At 42.0% G+C, this 27,980-nt stretch overlaps 1 protein-coding gene across 2 annotated transcripts in view; it reads left to right on the top strand.

The window, feature by feature from the left end:
• LOC122807596 (myosin-IIIb-like) overlaps positions 1-27,980 on the top strand; it is a 2,420,886-nt gene that overhangs the window by 1,167,567 nt on the left and 1,225,339 nt on the right. For both annotated transcript variants that reach the window (XM_044078517.1, XM_044078510.1), the window contains exon 7: positions 4,317-4,419. In XM_044078517.1, coding sequence (XP_043934452.1) covers positions 4,317-4,419 — 103 coding nt within the window. The remainder of the gene's footprint in view (positions 1-4,316; positions 4,420-27,980) is intronic.

The raw sequence follows: 27,980 nt of genomic DNA, 5'->3' as shown, positions 1-27,980 counted from the left end.
CAGATGTTCCACCCAATCACAGGGATCAGGCAACTGTGTAGATCAACAACTTGCTCTCAAAAAGAGTCATCCAGCCCATGCCAGCAGACCAGATAGGATCTGGAACTTACTCCCGGTTATTTTTAGTCCCAAAATGAACCAGAGACTGGAGGCCAATATTGGACCTCAGCAGATTAAACGAATCCGTGAAAAAGGACAAGTTTTGGATGGTAACACTGCAGTCGATACTCCCGGTGTTAGGGAAATCTATTGGATGTGCTCTCTAGATCTCCAAGACTCCTACTACCATATAAAAATGGACAAGGCGTCAAGGAGGTATCTGCGCTTCTGGCTGGGAGCCAGTCATTATCAGTTTCATGCTTTGCCCTTTGGTCTCACCACAGCCCCCAGGGTATTCATCAAATGCATGGCAGTAGTGACAGCTCACCTGAGACGTCAGGGATTCCAGGTGTTTCCGTATTTGGATGACTGGCTCCTGACCACCCCCCCCCCACCACCACCACCAGGCATCTACTTCTCCAAAATAGGGACATCACCATCCAGTTTTGTGCTCAACTAGGGATCTTCATAAATTGGGAAAAATCTGCATTACTGCCCTCGCAATCTGTGATTTTTATAGGCGCAGAGGTAAACACAGTGGATATGACAGTTCGTCTTCCCGCCGAAAGAGCACAAAACCTCATCTCACAAGTTCAGCAGCTTCTCCCACTTTGGAAGGTCAAAGTAAAGTGGATTCTTCAACTTCTTGGAACAATGGCCTCAACCATTCTGTTAATACCTCTAGCCAGGTTGCATATGAGAATCCTTCAATGGCTCCTGTTCTCCCAGTGGTCGTTCCAATATCTGCTGCTGAATCACTCTATTCTGCTGACAGAATCATGCAAAAAGGACCTTTGTTGGTGGATATCCCCCAACTACTTGTTCACAGGAGCTCCCTTTGTGCCTGCCCAACCTGTTGCCACTGTGACCACGGATGGCTCCCAGGTTGGTTGGGTGGGCATTATCTGGGCAGGACGGTCCACGGCACATGGCAAGAATATGAGGTTCATCTGCATATCAACATTCTGGAGATGAGAGTGGTGCTTCTGGCGTTGCAAGCACTTCAGGACCTTCTTCCTCCAGGGACGATTGCGATACAATCGGACAACATGTCGGTTGTGTGGTATATCAACAAACAGGGCGGTACCAGATCTTACCCACTCTGTCGAGAGGCCATGCGAGTTTGGGAATGGGCGATTTCTTCCCAGCGCTTTCTGGTGGCAATGCACATTCCGGGGACAACCAACATGATAGTTGGCAAGCTGAGCCGGGCAATCCTGCTGCCCCACGAGTGGTCTCTAAAATGGGAAATAGTGGAACAGGTTTTCCTAAAATGAGGACAACCTTGCTGTGACAGTTTTTGCCAGTCCAGTCAATGCCAAGTGCAGCAGTTATTTTTCCCTAATTCCCCCTCTGGGGGTAGCTTCCAGAGACGCTCTGGTACACGATTGGCCCACGGGACTTCTCTGTGCCTTCCCTCCATTCCCTCTTATCCCCAAAGTGATACAGAAAGCCACCCGACTGGGAAGCAAGTTGATCCTCATTGCTGCTTACTGGCCTCGTCAGGTCTGGTTTCCCTTCCTCGATCCTCTTCTCCTGGACGATCCTTGGATCCTGGACTCCATTCCAGATCTATTGACCCACATGTCGGGTTCGCTACACTCCTCTCTCTACGCCCTCAAATTGACAGCTTGGCAGATCCAGTTCCATCTCTAGTCAGGCTTCATGATGTTTCATCATCAGTGTCCCATATTCTTTTATCCTCACACAAACCATCAACCAGAAGGCTGTATGACAGTAAGTGGAAAAGGTTTTCTATTTGGGCACAGAAAATGAAAGTGGATCCTTACACCGCTCCCGTAATTCTGGAATTCCTTTCAGAGCTTTTTCAGCAGGGATCTGCCGTGGCCACCATCAAAGTACAATTGGTGGCTATTTCACTTTTTATTTGGGATCTCCAAATGTTAACCTTATGTCTCATAAGTTATGTAAAACCTTCTTAAGAGGAGCCACCTTGCTGAGACCACCTTTACAGGAACCTGTGGCTTCTTGGGATTTAAATTGTGTTGTCTTAACTAACATCCCCACCTTTTCCTTTTGAACCATCTCATTCAGCTTCCTTAAAGTACTTGTCTTGGAAGACTGTGTTTTTGGTAGCTATTACATCAGCCAGACATGTTTCTGAGATACATGCCCTGTCTATTAAGCCACCTAATTTAGTTTTTCATAAAGACAGGGTTTCTTTACTTACCAATCCTTCGTTTGTTCCCAAAGTTTGTTCTTCTGCCACATTGAATTTCCGAATCATAGCAATGCAGCGGAATACCGTTTTCACCAGTTGGATGTTCACAGACAGCTGCGTTTCTATTTGCAACGGACCAAACAATTTCGGAAGTCAGACCCAGTTGTTCATTTCTTTTTCCAAATTGGGTTTACCAGTTTCAAAGGTGACATTGTCTAACTGGATTTCGAGTTGCATAGCTTTCATCTACAGCTCGGAGGGCAGACACTTACTCCACAGGATCAAGTCTCACTCTACCATGTCTCTGTCTACCTCTGCAGTCTTCCAAGCCAGGGTACCAATTGATCATATCTGTGCAGCAGCTACGTGGGCTACCCCTCACACCTTCATTACTCATTATAAGTTGGATTTGGCTTCTAGGGGTAGAGCATCCTTTGGCTCCACGGTGCTCAGGAGTATCTTCCAATGAGCCACCCAAGAATAAGACGCTAGGGATGCTGTCCCATATGTAAAAATGAAGGTGAGCTTGGACTACGTAACATAAAGAAGTTGTGTACTCACCATAACGTTCCATGTTGGTAGTCCATCTCACCCTTCATTTTTACCAACCCTCCCTCCTGCCCCCATCCTGGAAGATCTGGCGGTAATATTATAAATTTCTTGGTTGGCGACCCTTTAGTATTGGTTTGTTGGTTAAGGGTTTCTTTCTATCTCTTTCTATCGCTAGTGAGCAGCAAACAAGATCTGGGGATTGCACTGGTGCTCCATGGGATACCTGCTTAGCCACTTGCCAACCAGAAGTCTTCGAGCTTGAAAATCGGCTGAGTCAGAGCCAGGGATCGGCTCCGAACCCATATGTAAAAATGAAGGGTGAGATGGGCTACCAACATGGAACGTTATGGTGAGTACATAACTTCTTTTTATTTCATATCTGCCCATTATGTAAATGAAAATGTAGTACACTACTGTTTTAAAGTGGAAAGTTTATTAAACAATGGTAATTCACGGCAACGAACGTGAGAACAGAAAGCATTTTTTTTTTTTCGGAAACTGTTCATTTGCCATGACCAATTGTTAAACTGAAATTAAAGCCATATAAAATTGAGTCTTCACAGTTACAGGAAAATATCTAAAGTCTACTCCAGACAGCATAAAAAGAATGGAGGGCAAAATGTGTTGTTCACGTATGTGTTTTAAGTTATTATAGAGACTGCAGGATCCACACAAATGAAATTCTGCAGGTAAAGATGATGCAACAGTAATACTGCATGGCTTTTTATTTACTCTATTTGATCTTGTGTGATTGTACTTAGAAATTTTCAGTGTACTAGATTTGGTGCTTTTGCTTGTGTTTTTTTTTTTTACATCTGTCTATAAAACTGTTAATTTGAACATTCCAAGAAATGTAGATTAAAGTAACTGTAAAAAGTATTGGAAGAGGCAGACCAGGATCCACAAACTGTCTTTATTGAGAATAACATCTACAATATAAAATGATTTCATAAATATTAAAAATAGACAGCATATAAATTTACATACAGAATGTTAAGAAACTGTGTATAAATATAAAAACTTTGTAAAATTCCTATAGCTATACTTAAAATAACTAGCACACACAGTTTCTTAACATTCTGCATGCAATTTTATATGCTGTCTATTTTTAATATTTATGAAATAATTTTATATTGTAAATGCTATTCTGTACCTATTAGGCCGTATATTTAATGTTTTGTGTGGGTTTTGAATGCGTTTCAGAGGCTTATACCTTTAAGTGAATTGACAATCAACACCTATGTGATCGAGTGTTATACAAAAGTTGGGTCAGTTGTTGATTCTTTGTATTTGCCTTATTCTGATGAAGTTTTTTATTTTAGAAAACAAAAGCGTTCAATAAAGACCGTTTGTGGATCCTGGTCTGCCTCTTCCAATACTTTTTACTTAGTTTGTTGTTTTGTTCATCTGTTCTTTATTAAAGCAACTGTGTTTACATTCCTTAGTAAGGCTAAGTCATAAATGTATCTCCTTTATCTTGTAGGTACATCAATCATAAGTATGGAAGTGAGGAGATGGTGCAGCATTGGAGTATGAAGTACCGGGGTATGTGTAATGCCATGAATATGGTCGGCTTTGAGGAACAGGTATGCTGTCTCCTACCTGTTGTCATATTGTAAGCACAAGTTTTTGTAAATGAAGAAATTCAAAACTATCTACCTTGCCTCCTTTTATTTTATAACCATTCTTGCTTCTGGTTTTGCATGTTACCACCACAGCACGACCACACACTCACTCTGTAGGCAGTGGTAATATACTGATTTAATAACATCCATTTCTATTTGCTGCTCCCCAAGAGGCATAGCATAAATTGTAAAAGTGCTACATTATTATACATTGGTAGGAAGGAAGGCTTATCTGTTAGTATTAGAGGGAAGGAAAGAAAGTTCTTTATGACAAGAGCCAGTGGGAGCTGGGGGGGAAGAATCATGGACCAAAGTCATTCTTTGCTATCCTTTTTTGAAGCCAGATTTGGACTTTTTTTTCAGATAATATTGAACATTGCAATGTGCTCCCACTTGAGTAATTCAACCAGGGTACAGTTTATTATTCTGAAAAATAGAGATTATACACAGAGTCCTGATTAGATGACATTTTTCAGGTACTTTATCCCTATCTGCAAGCCTCTGATCTCCAGGGCTATGATCCATTTAAAAATCCTTTAATTCTGTACATTTGTTACTGCAGTCTTGCACCCTCTTTTTCCCAGTGGGAAAAGAGGGTTGAGTCTGCCTTTATCCGTGGAGATATTTTGTCATCTCTGCTTAAAGAAATTGCCTACATTGGAAGGCGACTGTTGGTAGCTTCACTTCCTTTGAGATTTTCAAGTAGTTTATCAGGAACCAGAAGGCCCTACATAATGTCCCCTTTCACAATCTTCATATATTACCTGCATGGGGATGGAGATAGGTTCATAGGTGTTTACTAGACTAAAGATCAAAAGGGCCTTTTTAAGCCTAGCCATGCATCCCAAATCTCTGACAAGTTCTGATACCCTTGATAAACCTAAGCATGGGCCTGGGAGATGAACCATTTATAGGTTACCTATTTGTGTTAGAGACATAGGTGCCAAACCAGAGATGAATTTCCAGTTTCCCATCCAATTGTCCAGGTTGCACATGAATTGGATTAGGGAGGAACCCTGCTTCACATGAATGGGGAGCCTATTCCATAGACTGGGTAGTCTCTGGGATACATACCTATCTCTCCAGCAGGTCCTATTTATATCACAGGTAAGGTTCAAGTCTTTAGAATGGGTAAGTCTGGTACTGTTTGCTGTGTGGATATGCAGGAGGTCCATCAGAGTGGGGTCTGACAATGCCCTGTAGGCCAGGCATAGATCTCCCCTCAAAAGCCTGTAGGAGACTGAATACAGGGATAGGGCCTTGAGGCGGTCTGCATAGGACATATTACTTACACCCTGTATTCTTTTAGTGAGGAACCACTGTGGACGTTCCAGTTGCTGGATATGCCAGGTTAGGTACATACCATAGGGTGCATTGTACTCGAAGGTCTGACAAATGTCACATACAGTGGAACAGTGGCTTCCTTAGACTTAGATACCATACCTTTGTTTATAAGTTGCTCAACATAGAATGATTTCCTCACCGGTACTTTTCCGTTATCGGGGCAACACTTGTTAAGAGCACTTGGAATTTTAGAATGCACTCGCAGTGATTTCACAGCTGATGCTTAAGTGGGTACCCCACAGACAGTTATTTTCCCAGTGCTTCTTTCCCACCCCTCATGGATTTTACTATCTGGCAATTGCCAAATGAGGAAAACTCAGCAATTCAATTATTCCAGGAGAAAGGAATTCTCCATAATGAAAGAGTGGAGACGTGCCAATCCCAAGAATGCCCTATTCTCTGCTATGTTAACAGACATTTCAACTTTTATGCCTCATACTTAATTGTTCCTTGCTGTGCTGTGATTGTTATGGATTCCAAACTCAGTTCTAATTTGTCAACCAAGTCTGTCAGGTTTCAGGTTGGTGCAATGCAATCTCAGTGTGAAAGGCTGTTTGTGTGGTACCTATATGACAGGCAGACGCACTATATCTGGTTTCACTGACATCCTTGTATTTCTTTGGCTGAAGTTATGCTTCCTTTACATCATGTGCTGGTAAACTGTTCTGCTTCTGTAATACATACATATGAACTGATATTTCTGTAAAACCAAATAAACACTGCAGCACGTAAGTCTGTGTTTCTTTTGCCTTTCAAAAATGCTACGTCAGGGCTGACAGCTGTACGATCTTTGCGGTTGTGGGCTTCCACATTGCAAGTGATGCCCCGATAGTGGAAAAATACCTCCTCACCTTTGTAGACACATGGTGATCAAAGGTTAGATTACTGTCTGACTACTGGGTCAACTCTAAGGGATGTGTTGTCAGTATGATAGTTACCAGGGATGGATGACTTCCCAAAGGATACTGTTAGGCATTTCTTGGCATTTAGTTTTAGTCCATAGCTCTGACACCAGTCATTTGTCTGTGTCAGCTCCTCCTGGAAAACATTTGTGTCAGTGTGAGATTCAGTGATGGCTCCTAATTTGCAATCATCTGCAAATTTAGTCAGTCAGAGACCACTGACATTGGCCTTGACTTCTGAGAAGTAAATGCTAAAAAGGAGCGGTCCAAGGACTGATCCCTGAGGAACTCCACTTGTGACTGGCCTCTTTATAGAGGTGGACTCCCCAATTCTAACTTCCTGGGACCTGTCTGTGAGCCGTTTGGCTATCCACCGGGCGAAATACAGGTTTATACCTAAACTCCTGAGTTTGTCAACAATGCCCGAGTGTGGTATTGTATCAGATGCCTTTGCCAGGTCAAGGTAGGCAGTGCGAATGATTTTGCCCTCATCCATTGCTTTGGTGACTTTCTTAAAGAAGTCCACCAGGTTGAATAGGCATGATCTGCCCATGACAAAACCAAACTGGGTTGAGTACAGTGTCTGGAGGTTTACTATATCTCTATTGATCATCTCCATGATAATTATTTTCATGGTTTTACATAGAAGACTAGTGAGACTTATGGGTCTGTAGTTTCTAGGGTCTGTAGATGTCCCACCTTTTTGCAGAGGGATGACTGTTGCCTTTTTCCATTCATGAGGCACGAAGCCTGTTTGGAGGCTACAGTTGAATAATAATTTCAGAGGCCCTGATAGGTCATGTTTCTTGCTATTTAAAAGACATCCTGGGGTATTGTCTGGGCCCACTGATGCAGTGTTCTTGGTCTTAGAGAGAGAGCATTAAGGACCTGTTCCCTAGTGATAATAAGGGGAGTTGTATTTGATGATGTTTCCTGTCTTCACATCCTGTTTATAGTCATTAGGAATACATTTGCCTTTTACTTTTTGTTTGGAGTTGGCCCCTATTCTCTTTCAGGGGTTGATCATACACCAAGACCTCACCAGTCTCCTCCTTACTGTCTCTCCCCTGAAGCATGACAAAAGACTACTCTTTACTCAGTTGCATCTGTTCTGCTGTCATTGACATTTCCTAGGCCAATAATCAATACCCAGATACTTGTGGTTAGAACAGGAATAACATCTGCTTCCCACTAGTGAAATACCAAAAATGTATAACTCTTCTACTGAAAATTAGTTTTAGTAAAGTAGCAGCCTTGTGAGGCCAGTGTCAGTGATACCACAACCTACTGACGTCTTGTGAGACCAGGTTAAGTAACTTGTGAACACAGTGATACCTTGTTGTTTATGTATTTATTTTTCTGACCAGGTAAACACATTAGGTACAAATACCTCTCAACACTGATTGTCTGGGAGCACTGACTTAATAAGTGATTTGCTGAGAGAAGTTTACTAAGCAAATTAAGTCTGAAGGAGACAAAAAAACTGATTAGCGCATAAGTTTTGAGCTGTGAGTTTCTAAAGGGTCAAGACTGTTTTGTAAGTTTTAGATGACACTGAAAATGTGGACTTCCTAAAGAGTATTTTTAATCGTATTGCATGTAGAAATTGATAGCTATTTGGGTACACACCACCACTAACAGTAGCGATGAACTCAGCAGGTATTGTTATTAAAAGGAGTTAAACTTCAACAAGATTTACTTTGATCAGACAAGAGAATATTCAAAGAAATAGGCTTAAAAAAAGGAAAGAATTATAAAAACTCTCCCCATGGCTTAGAGAAAGCTTTGACTGCAGTTCAAATGTCCTGGAATCATCTGATGACTTGAGTGCTGCAGGAGCTGGATAGGAGTGAGTGATAACTCTTCTATCCTGTGTGGATGGAGGTGGGATAGTCCGCTGCATTGCTTACCTCTGCTGAAAGGTCATTGCTTGCATTAATGACATGGGTCAGGAGCCTGCAGTTGGTTTTGCCAAGCTGCTTCCATAAAGATTCATAGGTATATACTAGATTAATGACCACAAGGGCCTTTATAAACCTAGCCATGCAACCCAACTGTGACCTACAAGTTTTATGTTTTAGACATTTGTATGGGGGTGATTTATGGTTATGACATGATTTACTGGCTGCATTGCTCCATCAGAGACATAAGTGCCAGACCAGGGCTGAATTTCCTATTTCCATCCAATGGTCCATCTTAACACTTAAATAGGGTTAGGGACGGATTTTGTTTCATGGGGTTAGAGAGCCAATTCTAGAGCATGGGAATTCTCTGAGATGCATATCGGTCTCTCCAACATGTACTGTTTGTCACAAGCAAAATTTAGGTCTTTGTATCTAGTAGCTGTGATGCTGTTTGTTTTGCAGATGCGCAAAAGGTTCATCAGAGCAGGGTCCAAAGATGCCCTGCATGCCAGACATTGATCACCTTTCAGCAGTCTGTAAGAAACCAAGTATAGAAATAGGGCTTTTAGGCAAGTCAAACAGGACATTGTGCTTATGCCTTCTATTCCTTTTGTCATTAACCTTTGTCAGTGTTCCAGTTGCTACATGTGAATGGTCAGGTATGTACTGAAGAGGGCATTATAGTTTATGATGGGTCTCATGAGGGCCAAGTACAGTGGTGTGATGACTTCTCTGGACTTGGAAGCCATACCTTTACTTTTAAGTTGAGCAACATAGATGGATTTTCTTAGTACCTTGGACACATGTTTGTCAAAGGCTAGGTTGCTATCTACATGGGTTCCCAGGTCCCTGACTAGTGAGTCAATTCTTAGGAGTGTTTTATTGACAGTGTTGTTTCCAGAGGTAGTTGTCTTCCCAAAGGGTACAATAATGCATTTCTTGACATGGAGCTTTAATACCTTGGGTTTGGCACATCATTTGTCTGTGTTAGACCTTGCTGTAGGTTTTTTGCATCTTGGGAACTTGGTCAGGCAGAGGCTTTGACGCTGGCTTTGACTTTTGAGAGAGAGGTGTGAACCCAGCTCAGTCATGAGGAACTGCACTGGTGACTAGCCTCTTTGTGGAGGTGGCCTTCTAACTCCTTGGCTTCTGTACATGAACCAGCTAGGTGCCCAGCATATTATAAAGGGGTTTATGACCAGCTCTATCAGTTTAACAATGCCCAACTGGAGTACTGTATCAAATGCTGTAGCCAGATCAAGGTAGGCACTGTAGTATACACCGTTTTATTCTCATCCATTATCTTGGTGACCTTTTTACAGATGTGCATCAGGTTCTGTAAGCATGACTTTCCTTTGACAAAGCCAAACTGGGATGGATCCAGTATTTGGAGGTCTCCTATGTCCTTGTTTCCATGATAATTATTCCCATGGCTTTGCAAATAAAACTAACCAGACTAATGGATCTGTAGATTCTGGGATCTGTTGGTCTGCCCTTATGAAGGGAAGTGATCTTTGTAGTCCTCCATTTTTGTGGCACAAAGCCTGTTTTGAGACTGTAATCAAATATTGGCTCCAGTGGCCCTGATAAGTCATATTTTAAACTATTCCAGAGGCATCCTGGGATATTATCAGGACCCATTGAGGCAGTGTTCTTGGCCTTAGCAAGAGCAGCTAGGACATGCTGTTTAGTTATAGTTGGATGGGGTTATGTTTGCGGGTATTTCTTGGTAGGTTGCTGGATGTGAGTGGTGGCTAAAGTTTGAAATGAATTTGTCAGCCAACAGCTTTACTACATCACCCAGCTTTCAGTGAATGTGGCACTATTTAACCACTAGTGTGCTGCCTTTGAGGTTTGTGAAATAACTGTAAAAGGCCTTATGGCTGTCTTTTGCTTGGCAAGCTTTCTTAACCTTGGCTTCATTGATCTTAATTAGCTGTGTATGTTGCCTCTTTAGCTTGATAAATGAGATCTTATCTTTGTGGGAGTTGCACTTCCTGGTGTTAGCCATTATTTTTTTTTATTTTGTTGTACATCCAAGGTGGTTTGTTTTTGGAGTTAGCTTTGGGCTTCCTTTTGGTAGGTACAACAACTTGTGTGCAGCCAGTGGCATGGTTGTACAGAGTTTCTGTGAGCAATTCTGCATAGGCTGCTGTTTTCTCTGGGTTTGTAAGGGCACTGAAGTTTTGATAAACTATCACTTAAAAGGTAGTTTGCCTTGGTATAGTTTCTAACTGTTGCAGGGGTTACTGAGTTACATTTGATTTCAAAGGAGATTTATGGTCAGATCTTACCAGAGTGGGGTGACACAAGGGTGGGGTGTGGTGATCTCCCATAGTTGAGAGTACAAGGTACAATATGTTGGAGCCTCTAGTGGATGTATGCACTAACTGTTCAAGGCGGTCTATATTTATGAAGTCCAGGAATCTCTGTGCCTTCAGATTTGAGGCCATGTAGGATTCGTAGTCTGTAGAGGGGTAATTAAAGTTCCCGAGAGTAGGATGTTTGGTTGTATGGTAAGTCTTCAGTAGGTCTGAGTAAGTGCTGTGCGTTTCTTGGGATTTGAATGGTGATCTATAGCTGGCTATGGGATGGTAAGGGATTTTATCTATGGTGATCTGCATGTGGAGAAACTCCACCACCTCATCCTGTTTGATCACTAGAGGGATGCTTGCTATTGATGTACAGTGGATATAAAAAGTTTACACAACCCTGTTAAAATGCCAGTTTTTTTGTGATATAAAAAAATGAGACCACAATAAATCATTTCAAAACTTTTCCCACCTTTAATGTAACATATAAACCTGTACAATTCAATTGAAAAATAAATCTGTTAGGGGAAAAAAAATATAAAAAAATAAAAAATGCACAAATACACTGGTTGCATAAATGTGCACACCCTTAAACTAATACTTTGTTGTGTGTGCACACCCTTTAACTACTACTTCATTAAAGCACCTTTTGATTTAATTACAGCATTCAATCTTCTTGGGTAGAAGTCTTAGCATGGCACATCTTGACTTGGCAATATTTTCTCACTCTTCCTTGCAAAAGCGCTCCAAATCTGTCATATTGGAGGGCATCTCTTGAGCAAAGCCCTCTTCAGGTCACCTCACAGATGTTCTATTGGATTTAGGTCTGATCTCTGGCTGGGCCATTCCAAAACTTTAACTGTCTTCTGGTGAAGCCATTCTTTTGTTGATTTGGATGTATGCTTGGGGTCATATTCATGTTGTAAGGTGAAATTCCTGTTCATCTTCAGCTTTCTAGCAGTCGCCTGAAGGTTTTCGGCCAAAAGTGACTGGTATTTGGAACTGTTCATAATTCTCTCCACCTTGACTAAAGCCCTAGTTCCAGTTGAAGAAAACCAACCCCAAGGCATGATACTGCCACCACCATGCTTCACCGTGAGGATGGTGTTCTTTTGGTAATGTGAAGTGTTTTTGCACCAGACACACCTTTTGGAATTGTGGCCAGAAAGTTCAGCCATGGTCTCATCAGACCATAACACATTTTCCCACATGCTTTTGGGAGATGTGATGTATTGTTTTGCAAATTTTAGCTGGCCTGGATGTTTTTCTGTGTATGAAAAGGCTTCCGTCTTGCAACCCTACCCCATAGTCCAGACGTGGAGAATACGGGAGATTGTTGTCACATGTAATACACAACCAGTACTTTCCAGAAATTTTTGCAGCTCCTTCAGTGTTGCTGTAGGCCTCTTGGCAGTCTCCCTGACCAGTTTTCATCTTGTCTTTTCAACAATTTTGGAGGGACGTCCAGTTCTTTGCAAACATCACTGTTGTCCCATATTTTCTCCACTTTTTGATGACTGTCTTCACTGTGTTCCGTGGTTTATCCAATGCTGTGGAATTTTTTTTGAACCCTTCTCCTGACTGATACCTTTCAACAATGGCATCCCTTTGATGCTTTGTAAGCTCTGCAAACCATGGTTTTTGGTGTAGTAGGCAAGTGAGTAAATGTCAGGAAAGTCCTACTAGGACTGCTGAACTTTATTTGGGGTTAATCAGGGTGTCTCTAATTGATGGCAGATGTGTACCCAAGAAGACTGAATTCTGTAATTAAATCAAAAGGTGCTTCAGCAAAGTATTAGTTTAAGAGGGTGTGCACACACAACAAAGTATTAGTTTAAGGGTGTGCACACTTATGCACCCAGCGTATTGTACGTTTTTTATTTTTTATATTTTTTCACCTAACAGATTTGTTTTTCAATTGAATTGTACAGGTTATAGGTCACATTAAAGGTGGGCAAAGTTTTGAAATGATTTATTGTGTTCTCATTTTTTATATCATAAAAACGTGGCATTTTAACAGGGGTGTGTAAACTTTTTATATCCACTGTATATCAAGACACCTTCACCTTTAGTCCCTGTCTGTGTAGCTGCTGGTCTAAAAGTGTGGAAGGTACTGAAACCTTGCACTGCCTGAACACACTCTGCAGCCTTAAACCACGTCTCGGTAACTGCACAGATGTCTGTATTCTTGAGGGTGAGGAAGGTTTGGAGGGAGTGTAGTTTTCTGTTTAGGTTCCTGGCATTGAGCAGTAACACCTTGCAGTTCAGTTGAGTTGATTTCACTATGTCTGTAGGTTTGCTAATTTGGCATTGACTTAAAATGGCTATATGGGGGTGGATAAAGTTTAATCCAGTATTCAGATGCGTAGAGTGGACAGGTACAAACCATCTCTGGCAAAGCGATGTGGTCTGCTAACCATGTCTTCTCATGCTGTCAAATATTGGATCCCATTAGAATGACACCAAAAACTCAGCCAGTTGTTAAATCTGTCATATTTTGCTTATATTGCATCATCCTTTATGAAGGTTATATGCTGTGCAGTACTAGACTTGTACCAGCCTGAGACAGGTAGTCCAGAAGCTCCTTAATGTCTCTCTTCATATAGTGCAGGGAGGTACATCGCAGGTCATTTACACCTACATGGACTGTGATGAAATTATACTGGTACCTGTGATGTAATGACTTGAGTACTTCCATAATTTGGCAGACCCTAGCTACAGATTGGCAACTGTTATTTTCTCTTTGTTCATCCTGATTAGAGCGAGATCGATCAGTATGTTTTATTATGGAGTCCCCTGTGACATTTCTAATAAACCTATAGTCAGTGATCCTTGAACAGCAAAGTCCACAAGGCAAGCATATACTTTATCTAATACTGTTGTCATTGAGAACTCTATTGTGTGACATACAGATGCCTCATTCACCGGGTTAGACAAGGAGAAGATGGAGCCAGGATCCGCAATATCATAAACGTTTTCAAGGCACTGCACCCCAGGTACCAATATGATTCTGTCAGTCTAATTGGGTGAAAATGACCTGAGACATACCTCACAGGACTATATGCAAAGAGGCATAACGGATCTCTTGAAATGTGTATCACAGATAGGTGCGAGCCTTGCATTTCGTAACATTCTACATTCACCAAGGATGATGAAGCCATAGTCGTTATCATCTTCTTTCGGCTATTCCCATTAGAGGTCACCACAGCAGGTCATCTATTTCCATTTCTTCCTGCCTCTGCATCTTGCTCTGTCACACCAACCACCTGCATGTCCTCTCCCACCACATCCATAAACCTTCTTAGGCCTTCCTCTTTTCCTGTTACCTGGTAACTTCATCCTTAGCATCTGTTTCCCAAAATACTCAGCATGCCTCCTCAGCACATGTCCAAACCAACGTAATCTTGCCTCTCTGGCTTTGTCTCCAAACGTTCCAACCTGGGCTGACCTTCTAATATACTTATTCCTAATCCTGTCCACCCTCGTCACACCCAGTGCAAATCTTAACATCTTTAACTCTGCCACATCCAGCTCTAACTCCTGCCTTTATGTCACTGCCACTGTCTCCAACCCATGTAGCATAGCTGGTCTCACTACCCTCTTGCAGACCTTCCCTTCCACTTTTACTGGTACTCGTCTGCCACAAATCACTCCTGATACTCTTCTCCATTCACTCCATCCTGCCTGTACTCTCTTCTTCACCTCTCTTCCACACTCACCATTACTCTGAGCTATTGATCCCAAGTATTTAAACTCATCCACCTTCGCCACCTCTACTCCTTGCATCCTCACCATTCCTCTATCCTCCCTCTCATTCACACACATATATTCTGTCTTAGTCCTGCTGACCTTCATTTCTCTTCTCTCTAGAGCATATCTCCATCTCTCCAGGGTCTCCTCCACCTGCTCCCTACTCTCACTACAGATCACAATGTCATCTGCAAACATCATAGTCCACGGGGACTCCTGTCTGATCTCGTCTGTCAACCTGTCCATCACCATTGCAAATAAGAAAGAGCTAGAGCTGATCCTTGATGTAATCCCAACTCCACCTTAAATGCATCCGTCACTCCCACCGCAGACCTCACTGCTGTCACACTACCCTCGTACATATCCTGTACCACTCTTACATACTTCTCCGACACTCCCGACTTCCTCATACAATATCGCAACTCCTCTCTAGGCACCCTGTCATATGCTTTCTCTAAGTCTACAAAAACACAATGCAACTCCTTCTGACCTTCTCTGTACTTCTCCATCAACACTCTCAGAGCAAACATTGCATCTGTAGGGCTCTTTCCCGGCATGAAACCATACTGCTGATCACTAATCATCACGTCCCTTCTTAACCTAGCTTTCACTACTCTTTCCCATAACTTCATGCTGTGACTGATCAATTTAATCCCTCTGTAGTTACTACAGTTCTGCACATCACCCTTATTCTTAAAAAATCTGTACCAAAACACTTTTTCTCCATTCCTCAGGCATCCTTTCACTTTCCAGAATTTCATTAAACAATCTGGTTAAAAACTCCACTGCCATTTCACCTAAACGCCGCCATGCTTCCACAGGTATGTCATCTGGACCAACAGCCTTTCCATTCTTCATAGCTATCCTTGCTTCCTCCTTGCTAATCCATTGCACTTCATGATTCACTATCCTCACATCATCCAACCTTCTCTCCCTCTCATTCTCTTCATTCATCAACCCCTCAAAGTATTCTTTCCATCTGCTCAACACACTCTCCTTGCTTGTAAGTATGTTTCCCTCATTATCTTTTATCACCTTTACTTGCTGCACATCTTTCCTAGCTCGGTCCCTCTGTGTAGCCAATCGGCACAGGTCCTTTTCTCCCTCCTTAGTGTCCAACCTTTCATACGACTCTTCATATGCCTTATCCTTAGCCTTCGCCACCTTTCTCTTTGCCATGCACCTCATCTCCTTATACTCCTGTCTACGTTCTTCATCTCTCTGACAATCCCACTTCTTCTTTGCCATGCCACAGTATGGATATAAAATGATTGATTTTAATAATTGGCTTAGTTTCTGTTGTCACCCCAGGGGGATCTAATATCTGTCAGCATAGGTGGACATGGTCAACAGACCCATACTGCTTTGTCAAGGATGGGTCTGCATCAGTCCAATCCCCTAGGTTTTCAGATATAGTCTAAAACGTTATCCACTCCTTTAGAGCCTTTGTTAGGCAATGTCAAAAAGACAAATCTACCAATATAGTGAAAATGTCTCCAAGCATCCTTAAGGTGTTACTGCCCAGTGCTAGGAGCCTAAACAAAAAAAAAACTCCACACCCTTCAAGCCCTCCTCATTCTGGAGAATGTAAACATCAGTGCCATGACTGTGACTTGGTTTAAAGCTGTAGAAAATACTCCAGAAGTGCAAGGCTACATAGCGTTCCACACATTTAGACCAATAACAGTGCAGACTGGGGTCAAATGTGGAAGTGTCTCAATCTGTGTTAGCAATAAACATACCTCCAGGTTGGTTAAACACAAAGATACCATGGAGCTCATCCAAGTACAAGTCACCATAGATAAAGACCCTCACCATTTTGTGGCTAGCTACATGTCACTGTCTATGTCCCTAGAGTCTCGTGTTTCTTGCCTAAACCTACCAGAGGTGCTCATCATCCAACCAACCACCCTATTCATGTGTGACTTTAACAACCCCATAATAGACTGGGAAACTTGCACTGCCTCACACTCACAGGCACAACACTTTCTGGACTTTAACACAAACAATCTGGTGGAGATAATGCATGCTCCAACCAGATGATCAAATCATACATGGTATTCACTAACATGGAAGAATGTTGCATCCCCCCTCCCCCTGAGTCACATCCTCACTAGTAAGTTCAGATCACAAAGCTGTATCCTTTGAAGAAAAAAATCACACTTAATAACCCAGCCAAACCAGTAAAAGTTGGGAACAGTTCTAAGGCAAACTACATTCTGTTAAGTGAGGGTTTATCAAAATTCAAGGCTTCCTAACCTCGAGACCACAACTGCCTATGCTGAATTATTTACAGAGTCCCTATATAAACATGCTAATGGCTGCACAGAGGCTGCTGAGACTACCTGCAGTAACCCCACAGCAAACACTAAAAACTAACCCCACTGGTGGAATCCTTACCTAAACAGGGCATATACAAATAGAAGATAACTCATGGCCAGAATCGGGAATAACAACTCCCTTAAAGGCAAATTCTCTCATATACAAATAAGCAAGAAATTAAGAGGTCAAATTAACACCAATAAGGCCAACTGTGAGGTCAGGATAGCCCCACAGGTTAAGGGCAATCACAAGGTCTTGTTCAGCTATGTCCAGAATCTTAAAGTCGATGTTCATCAGTGGGCTGAACTGGTGGTGAATGTTACCACCTTCACTGATCAGAGTGACATAGCAAATCTGCTAGCTGATAAATTCAGCTCAAACTTTGCCCCCAACTCCTCCCACTCCACCAGGTGAAATCTTCTCCAGCATACTACCCCCCCCCCCTATTAGTAGGGATCAGGTGCTGGCAGCACTCACTAAAGACGAGAACATAGCCTAGACAGAGTGCTTAGATAAATAGTTGGTGTGTGTTTGTGTGTGTTTGTGTGTGTGTGTGTGTGTGTGTGTGTGTGTGTGTGTGTGTGTGTGTGTGTGTGTGTGTGTGTGTTTTTAATAGTATTTTTAGCCCATAATTTTAAAGGGCTTGTTTGATAGTTTTTTGGGTGTGTATTGTTCATTACAGTACCCTCTCTTGAGATTGTGTGTTCCAGTATGGCTGACCAGGATAAGGATAAACACCCTAAATCAGGATTTAAGAAATGTTCAAAATGTGGACAGAAAATGTCTGTCACTGACAGCCATGTAAATTGTGTATACTGTTTGGGAGCATTGCACCTTCAGGAAAGCTGCTCCATTTGTCATTCTCTTCTAGGGTTCTTCAGGAGAGAAAGTTAATTGACAAAGGTTTAGTCAAACCCTCTTTTCAAGAAGCTTTGAGCGACCAGGACAGGTCTAGCAAATTCTCAGTGTCATCTAAGGCTTCTACTTCTGAAGTAAAAAAAAAATCTAAAAAAAGTCAACGTCAGCGCCACAGCCCTCATTGCCGACCGTCTTGTCCTTTCAGAGCCGGTCCCTGGTCCTGGAACCGATATCCGAAGTGCCTAAATCTCCACTCCTGCAATTTGTACCTCCTTCTATCCACTCATCTCGATCTTTGATAAGCCTTTCCGATTTGGATGTGGATCGTGTGGTGCAGAAGCTTTTACAGGCACCGGCCTTTGCTACATTTTTATCGGCTCCAACCCAAACGGCTTTGGAACTGAAGGCCCATTTACTACTTTTCCTCCTTCGAGCCATACCAGTCCTTTGGAGCCAGAGGAGTCGGACTTGATTGTTGAGCCTTCGGAGCCAATGCCTGCTCCAGTGTCCTCGGCGCCAATCGAGGAATCTAGGAGTCGACACTCTCTGGTCAAGTCCGGGGAGGATAGTCAGACCGACTTTTCGGATATTAGAAATCCTTAGGCAAAGGGGTGACTGGCAATCCACCAACCCTACTGAAGACAAGTCAGTTCTCCTGAAGGCTTTCGGATCTCAACTCTCCATCTCTTGGGTGTCCCCGCCCTTCGATGAGCTTTTGGAGCTGGTCTCACGAAGGGCATGGGAGTCTCCGGACACCATGGAGCCTGTCCTCATGAGGCCTAATAAATTTATTTCTGCCACCCAGGAAAAATTTTTTCTTACCAAGGGAGTGCCAATTGATGCCATGGTGGTGGTGGCTGCCACTAAAAAGGAAATTTCAGAAACTTCTTCCTCTGTCCATCCTCCTAACAGAGATTCTAGGATCATGGATAGATACGGGAAGCGCACATATAGTTCAGCGACTTTTGCACTGCGTTCGTTCAACTATCTCACCCATTTTACTAGACTGCAAAGAGATCTCCTAAAAGAGCATGGAGATACTCTTCAGGGTACAGTAGCTGCAGGAGCTTCAGATAAAGTTGCCTCCTAGCTTGCTACTCTCAATTCCATAGTACACTCATCCATGCGCTTCATTTCATATGCAGCTGATGGAGCAAGCAGAGCAAGTGGGTACAGGAATTGCTCTTAGGAGACGCTCCTGGATGCACTTGTGTTCCTTCGCAGAGCCCTTTAAGTCATCCTTTGTCAACACCCCTTTTGATGGCTCGTCCCTTTTGGGCAAAGATTAAGGAAACTTTGACCAAGTGTGAACAGGAAGGAAAAACTCTGTCTGCCGTCAGAGTCCATTTTTCCACCCTTACCAGACCCTACACCAAGGGTCAAAGGGGAGGAAAGATGTGGCTCCGTAAAGCCCAAGGAGCTTTTCAGGACACACTTGGAGAACCCCCTCCAGGGCCAGAGGAGTGGGCAATAATGGAAGACGCCGCCCTCGCGACAGAGGGGGGTCTGCAAAACCAGGGCAACAGAGATCAGTTCTTTGGGAAGCCCTGCCAGCGCTCCTGAAAAGAGGCCTGACTGTCCTACTCTGGAGGCTGTCGGGGGTCGCTTATCTTTGTATCCAGATGCCTGGCTCAAAATAAATGACAACTGGGTACGACGTATCATTTCCAGAGGATATTTCATTCTTTTTGCCATACCCCCTCCACTGACAAGAAAAATCCCAGATGTTCCACCCAGTTACAGGGAACAGGCAACAGTAGAGGTCCAAACGTTGCTAAGAAAAAGTCATCCAACCAGTCCCAGCAGACCAGATAGGATCAAGAACTTACTCAAGATTCTTTTTAGTTCCAAAAAAGATAGGGGACTGGAGACCTATTTTGGACCTCAGGAGATTAAACAGATCTGTCAAGAAAGAGAAGTTCTGGATGGTCACGCTTCAGTCGATACTTGTCTTTTTTAGGGAAAGACAATTGGATGTGCTCAATAGATCTTCAGGATGTGTACTACCACATAAAAATGGCCAGACCATCCAGGGATCATCTGCACTTCGGCTGGGAGCCACTCATTACCAGTTTCGAACCCTGCCCTTTGGTCTCACTACAGCCCCCAGTGTGTTCACCAAATGTATGGCAGTGGTCACGGCTCACCTGAGGCGTTTAGGATTCCAGGTGTTTCCATACCTAGACGATTGGCTCCTCACCGCCACCCCCAGGCATCAGCTCATACAAGCCAGGGACACCACTCTCACTCTGCAGTCATCTAGGCATTGCAGTAAACTCAGAAAAATCTGCCTTGTCACCATTGCAACATACCGTTTTTATCAGAGCAGAATTGGACAACATCACCACCACTTTGAGACTTCCAGCAGAAAGAGTCTTAATACTCCGTCAGCAGGTCTACAATATTATATCCAAAAACAAGGCTCCAGCATCAGAAGTACTAAAATTGTTAGGCTTGATGGCAGCTGCCATATTAGCCATACCATTGGGTCGCATGCACATGCAGATTCTGCAATGGCTGTTGTTCACTTAATGGTCTTAAGAGCTCCCAATGTCTCTTCTTATAATGATCACAAACACATGCAAAAAGGATCTTCAGTGGTGGTTGACCTCTCTTCATGTTACGATAGGTCGTCCTTTTGTTCTACCTCCACCAGCAGCCACAGTGACCATGGACACTTCCCTGATAGAGGGTGGAGGGGCATTTTCTGGGAAGAGCAGCCCAAGGCACATGGACCGATCAGTAGGCACATCTGCATGTCAGTGTCCTGGAGATGAGAGCAGTACTTTTCGCGTTGCAGTACTTCCAGGACTCTCTTCCTCTGGGAACAATTGCGATTCAGATGGACAACGTATTACTGGTCTGGTACTTGAACAAACAAGAAGGAACCAGGTCCTACCCCCTTTGTCACGAGGCCCTAAGAGTATGGCAATGGGCTACATCCACCCAGCACTTTGTTAGCAATGCACATCCTGCGGAAGTCCAACATGATAGTAGACAAGCTGAGCAAAGCAATTTTGTTGCCTCAGGAGTGGTCCCTCAAGAAATAGCGGACAAGATATTCCACAGGTGGGGCCAGCCTTGCTGCAACCTTTTCGCCAACCACATGAACACCAAATGCAGAAGCTACTTTGCCCTGATTCCCCCTCTGGGAGAAGCCTCAGGGGATGCAATCGTATACGATTGGCCTCCAGGTCTCCTGTATGCATTCCAACCAATTCCCTTGATACCCAATGTACTACAGAAAGCAAAAGCCCTGGGAAGGACCATCATTCTAATAGCCCCTCATTGGCATCATCAGATTTGGTTCCCCTTTCGACTTCATCAATTGGAGGACACTTGGATTCTGGACCCAGTTCCAGATCTTCTGATGCACTCATCAGGGAAACTTCATCCTGCATTTCAGTCCCTGAATCTGACAGCTTGGCTGCTCCAATTGCCAACATAGCCAGGTTCCATACCTTTCAAATGAAATGCAGCATATTCTAATATCCTCTCATAAATCCTCTACAAGGAAGCTATACCTTAGCAAATGGAAAAGATTTTCTATATGGGCCTGTCAAAATACATTGATCCCTACCAAGCCTCTATGGCCTCCATATTAGAGTTCTTGACCATGAATTTCAACAAAGGAGCTGCAGCAGCAACAGTTCGAGTTCAACTTGCTGCTATCTCTAATTTTCACCTTGGATTTGAAGGATTGAACATAATGTCACACAAACTATCCAAAGCCTTTCTTAAAGGGACTTTTCATCTCAGACCACCTGTGAAATCCACTTATACCCCATGGAATCTAAATTTTATGCTTTCTCGCATTATTCTCCCTCCTTTCAAACCAGTTCCTCATGCAATTTGAAATATTTGTCATGGAAGACTATCTTTTTAGTAGCTATCACTTCTGCCCACAGAGTGTCAAGAGCTTCAAGCCTTGTCCATAAAGCCTCCTCATTTGATTTTCCATACTGACAGTCTCTCACTATGAACTAATCCCTCTTTTTTGCCTAAAGTTTGTTCTGAAATTAACCTTAACCAAATTATTGATTTGCCAATGTTCTTTCCAAAACACTCCAACAACTTAGAGTATATGCTGCACAAGCTTGATGTTCGTAGACAGCTCAGATTTCATTTGGATAGGACAAGAGAGTTTAGGAAATCAGAACAGCTTTTCGTTTCCTTTTCAGATTCCAGAAAAGGTATGCCAGTGGCTAAAACAACTCTAAAGTGGTTATCTGATTGTATCACATTTGTTTATTCAGCTGCTAATATGCCCTTACAACACAAAATTAAGGATCATTCTACCAGAGCAGTGTCCACATCATCTGCCTTTTCTGTTAGACTTCCTATAGACATTTGTGCAGCAGCCACCTGGTCAAGACCTCATATCTTTATCACTCATTACAAAGTCGACAGGGCCTCCTGTGGGTCTACTGTCCTGAAAAACATACTCCCGAGAGCCACCTGAGATAGATGATGCTTGGATAGGGTTGCCACCTTTCGTCCTGGATAAAACTAGAGTAAAGCCACACTCCTCGCATCACCAGTAACCCCGTCCATCCCACCCCCCTCTCCCGCCCACATTCCGCCCAGTTTGTGACATCACTGTGACATCACCCAGCAGGGAACACCCTCTTTTTTCCATTCCTGCTGTCTGCTTTTGGCTGATTTACTATGCTTTCCTGTAAAAAAGTATAGTAAATCAGCCGATTTACAAACTCCTATAGTTTGTTTCCTTTTTGAAACAGAGTACCGGAGTTTGTACAGTGATTCCGGAGTACTGGACACTCAGAATGAAAATCCCAGTACTTCTAGATGCATGTGTTATGATATGGGCAAATCCAAAGACCCAAAGGACAAACCTACCTGGGCTGAGGGACAAGAAATAGTACCACCATAAGAAACCAAAAAACAGAAATGGGTTGTGAAAGGCAGATAGTGTAACACTGGCTATTAAAATGTCAGCCAAGAAATAATCTGTGAAAATGAACACTCCCTACTACATTTTACTATTCTGTGAGTTTCCTTTCGGAATTAGCTTTTGTAGGTGCATACAGACAGTTAAAAAAAAAAAAAAAAACAGAAAGAAAACCCGTATGCATTTCTCACTCAGATTTACGGGTGCTATAGAAGCAAGTTTTCCTAAATGCAACATTAAACAACAGAACTGTATTAAACATATGGGTAACTAGCGTGAAGGTGTTTGTCGGTAATGGCAGTTTATGCTTGCCTTGCAGGCAGCGACATTCTAAATGCAGCACTATCTTCCCTGGGGTAACTAATATGCCCCCTCCTCCATTCACTGCCAAAGACTAACCCCACAAAGCAAAACTTGCCCCACGTCGGGGCTACTGACCTTTCACAGACTGTACTCCTTTTATTGCTCAAGTGTTGCACAAGTTAAAATAGCCCCAAGAGCTTCTGTTTACATGTGCTAACAGTCATGAACAACACTGACCAGTTTTCGGAGGGCTTCATCATCCAGAGTAGAGTACCGATCGTTCATCTTCACACTTACCAATCCGGGTACAACGTGCTGCCAGCCTGCCAAGCCCGATCAAACCTCTTTCGATTCACTGAGGAGTAGGATAATAAGACAGCTAGTACAATCAGTTATTAGTCTGATTTAGTCTGTTATTTTCACCATGTCAATCCAAGACACTGCCAGGCTTCCAAAGCTACTGCTGTCAGACTTAGGTTAAAAAAAAATACCACGGAGTTAAATTCAATACGTTCTTTTCAGTTCTATGTAAAATATCTGTCTTGCAGCACATTACACATCCTGCTTCAATCCTAAAGGCACTATTATATAACTTGTTTACTTAGCGCTGACTTGAAACCGTGCAACTTCCTACACATGCGCATCAAGCATCCACCCCTTACATACACCTGCCAGTTCAAAGATTCGCGCAACTTGGAGGGATGGCTCAGCATCTGCCAGGGAAGGACTGCAAGGTGAGGATTGGTTAGGTTAAATTTCTGTTAGTTGTAAATCTGCTAAAAAAAAAAAAAAAAAAATTTGGCAGTCCTACAAAACCCGGACTTCACGTGTCCGGTTTTGAATCAAATTGGTAACCGGACAATTTGTCAGAAAACTGGGCAGTCCGGTCAAAAACTAGACAGTTGGCAACCCTATGCTTGAGACTTTACCCATCTATAAGAATGAACAGTGAGATAGAACAATTTCACATAAAGAAGTTATGTACTTACCATAACTTTCACATAAAGAAGTTATGTACTTACCATAACTTTCCATGTGAGTTGTTAATCTCGCCTTCATTCTTACTTCCCACTCTGCTACCCCCTCCAGGTTTTTTCGAGGGCTGAGATACTAGATTCTTCCTGGTTGCTCAACCCTTCTATGGCTTTCTCTTGAGTGATAGAATGACATATGGTAGTATTATAAGCAGCAAACAAGAGCTGAGGTCATTCTAGGTGCATCATGGTATAGGGACTTAGCCTCGAGCTGTCTGAAGACCTCGAGCTTTGTATTAGGCTGACTCGGAGCCGAGGATCGGCTCCGAACCCATCTGTAAGAATGAAGGTGAGATGAACAACTCACATGGAATGTTATGACAAGTACATAACTTCTTTTTTTGCTATGGTTAGCTCTAACCCCCTGATGGCAGACATGCACGCTAACCATAGCAAATAACTGTTACTCCTTTCTCTATGCATCTGCACAGAGGAAGGTGCAACAGTTATTTGCTATGGTTAGCTTACATGTCTGCCATCAGGAACTTAGAGCTGAGGCTATAAAAGTTAAATCCCTGTTGTGTCTGTACAGTGACCTTTCTACTGTTTGCTCTTCCCCTTTTAGTGGAAAAATGAGTGTGGTAATTTGCTGAGATTGAGGCATACGAGAGGTAGGCACAGAAATGTACTGAATTTTCATGAATCAGAAATGCAAGGGTCAACTGTAAAGTAAAGCAATTATACATTAGTCTGAAGATAGAAGGGCAGTTGTGGGGACAGTGTGTTAACCCAAGTCTGATTTACTCCACATATGTTTCAGTTTTCAGTGTTGCATTAATATTGCTCTGTTTACTGATGCTCATCTCTGATGTAATTTTACTTTTTTTTTTCAAACACCTTTATTGAATTATCACTTGTGACAGGCAAATTTATATTAATCTAAAAGTAATCAAACTATATTAACATGAACATTATACTTTTTTTTTTTTTTTATTTAACATTTACTGACCGGGGAAGTCTGACTAGGTTCCATAGAGCCTGTTTTCAGCAGAGGCCTGGGGAGAAAAGCTCCAGTACATGCACATTGTTATACAAGCAGAAAGAAGACACTCTCTAGTACATACACATAGTTATACAAGCAGATAGAAACCACAAAATATGTTTACATTTTTATACAAATACTACAACTATAAGATCAAAGCTCACAAAAAAAGTTACAAAAGCATTGTTGATTATTTTTGGGCACAAAAAACAAGAAACATCTTTATTAAACATCACTTATTGCATAGGCAGTCATTCATTTATATAAATGAAAATAAGCCACATTGACACAATCCTAGTTGCAAGCATTTTACATCACAAACCACATTGACACACTCCCAGTTGCAAACATTATACATAACTTACCATCTTCCCAATCTTTCTCACTCAAAAATTACATAGCTCATTTAAGTCCTGCCTCCTTTTAAACCTCATTCCACCCTTGTATGTATTGTTCCCACAATTTCCATTTTTCCTATGTAGTTTGCTCCTACCCTTTTCTAAATCTCTCAATTCCATTTGTTTGATCTCTATTACTATAGTCACTACTTCCAGTATAGTTGGTTTAGATTTTGATTTCCATTTTCTAGTAATTGCTTTTTTGGCAGCCACTATTATTAGACACAGCAAAGCATTAGCATGTCTAAGCAATTCCGATTCTGTATCATCGCTGAGAAAAATCATCTCCTTCGTCAGTCAGACTAATCTGCCCACCCAGCATTTTCAACAGTGCATCCCGCAGGGAATCTCTAAAGTCTGCCAACTCACCACAATCCCAGAAAACATGTTCCAATTACCTCTTTCTTCCCCCTCACACCTCCAACATTTGTTGTCTGCCTGAGGAAAAATTCTCTGGAGTTTGCTTGGGCTATAAGAATATCTATGTAAACATTTCCAGGCAAAAATTCCTAAATCTTATAGATTTTGTTACATCTTTGGGAAACATGCATATATCCTCCCATTGTTTCTTTGTGAATTGCTTACCCAATGTCTTGTCGCAATCCTTTCTAAACTCCTGTAATTGATCCTTGTGGTTATCCTGCAATATTTTATATGCTGTACTAATTATTCTGTTTGTAATGGCAGCTTCTGTTCTAGATTCTATTAAAAACTCTACCAGTGCTGGTCTTTCATTTAGAACTCCCCTATTTCTTTCCCTTTACGTATACTCTGATATCAGTCCCTGATGGCAAAGGCAATCTCTTACCTGCAGTCCAAATAAATTCTTGATTTCTTCCCATTCTGTCATCTTTCCCTCTCTAGTTATTTCCTCCCAAGACTTTGGTTCCTTCACCAGTTTTCTCCAATAAGTTCCAGCCCCCTCTTGCCTTTTGTCTGTATCCCTAATTGCAGTAATTCCTATCAGCAGAATCTCCTTTTTCCATTCCCGTGTTGGTTTAGTTCTTAGAATATTTTCTGCTTCTTTATGGATATAATATTCTGTATGATTATTGTTATTCTCCTTAAAGGCCTGCATCCAAAATTACAGTGTCTCCTTGTTTCTTTAGCCCCCACGCCCATTTCGTCTTCATCCCTTTCCAGTTGGGATTATAGTTTTCTGCTTGTGCTATGTATAGGAGTCTTAATTGTGTAGCTCTAAAATACCCCTTCAAATTGTGTAATCCCAATCTGCCTTGTTCTATTGGAAGAATCATTTTATCCCACTTGACTTTTGCCGTCTTCCCCTCCCAGATAAAGTCCTTCAGCTTTTTATTAATTGCTACCCACAACTTTTTTTCTGGTTAATAAAAATATACTTTAACTGTGTACAAGACTAAAGGGAATAAAAACATTTTAACTGCTTGTAATCTTACTGTCCGCAGCCATATAACAAAGCTTTATTTTTCTGTTTTTATATTATCTTTTGTTTAGTCTCTTCTCACATAGCCTTAGCTGCCACACAGGTATCATTTTTAATCCGTACTCCTAAATGCTTCATTTTATCATGTCCCCATAAATATGGGTATTCATGAACCAGTTCATGTGTGGGTATATAATTTACCACTATTGCCTTTGTTTTAGCTTCATTAATTTTGTATCCCAAAAAAGATCTGAAACTGTCTCAAAATGTTCCATAACACTATAATGTATTTTTTCTGGTTTTGTCCGGTATAAAATAATGTCATCTGCTAGTAAAGCCAGCTTTTCTTGACTACCATACCAATTTATCCTTACATTTCTGAGTCCCTTATTTTCTTTGCCTGTGGTTCTAAATATAATGCAAATAATAAAGGGGAAAGAGGATACCCCTGCCTGGTTCCTCTGTTAAGTAGAAGTTTTCAAAGAGGACCCCAACCACTTTAATTTTCATTTCTGATCTCTCATATATCCTCCTAATCAACGTTATAGTTTTTTCAGGAAATGCAAATGCTTCCATTGCCCTGCTCATAAAGTCCCAACTTACTCTGTCAAATGCTTTCTCTGCATCAATACCCGCCAAATAACAATGCTATTTTTACATGCTGCTTCCCTCTGGATCATCAGTGTTCTGATAATGTTGTCAAATGTTTGCCTCCCTTCCAGAAAACCATACTGATCCATATCTATCAGTTTTGGCATTGCTTTTACCATTCTTTTAGCCATTATAGACATGAACACTTCATAGTTATGGTTTAGTCTTGAAATGGGCTCGTTTAAAGCTGGATCTAATAGTTCTTTACCCCCTTTAGGTATTTTAGCTACCACTGCTTTCTTCCAGGATGATGGTACTTCTGCTTCCCTTAAGATAATGTTAAATAAAACTTTTCAGATCTTTAGCAATTTGTCCTCCTAGCTTCCAAACTTCCACAGGAATGCCATCTATTCCTGTGGACTTGCCTGTAGTTTGATTTTACATCACAGTTGTTATCTCATCTCCTATCCTAACCATTAGTAACTGAGCCTCATCTACCTCTAACTTT

This window comes from Protopterus annectens, chromosome 1.part1, assembly GCF_019279795.1.
Source record: "Protopterus annectens isolate FY-2018-M chromosome 1.part1, PAN1.0, whole genome shotgun sequence".
Taxonomy (NCBI): Eukaryota; Metazoa; Chordata; order Ceratodontiformes; family Protopteridae; genus Protopterus; species Protopterus annectens.
Note: the sequence above shows the minus strand (reverse complement) of the source record. Positions and strands in the feature narration are given on the sequence as shown.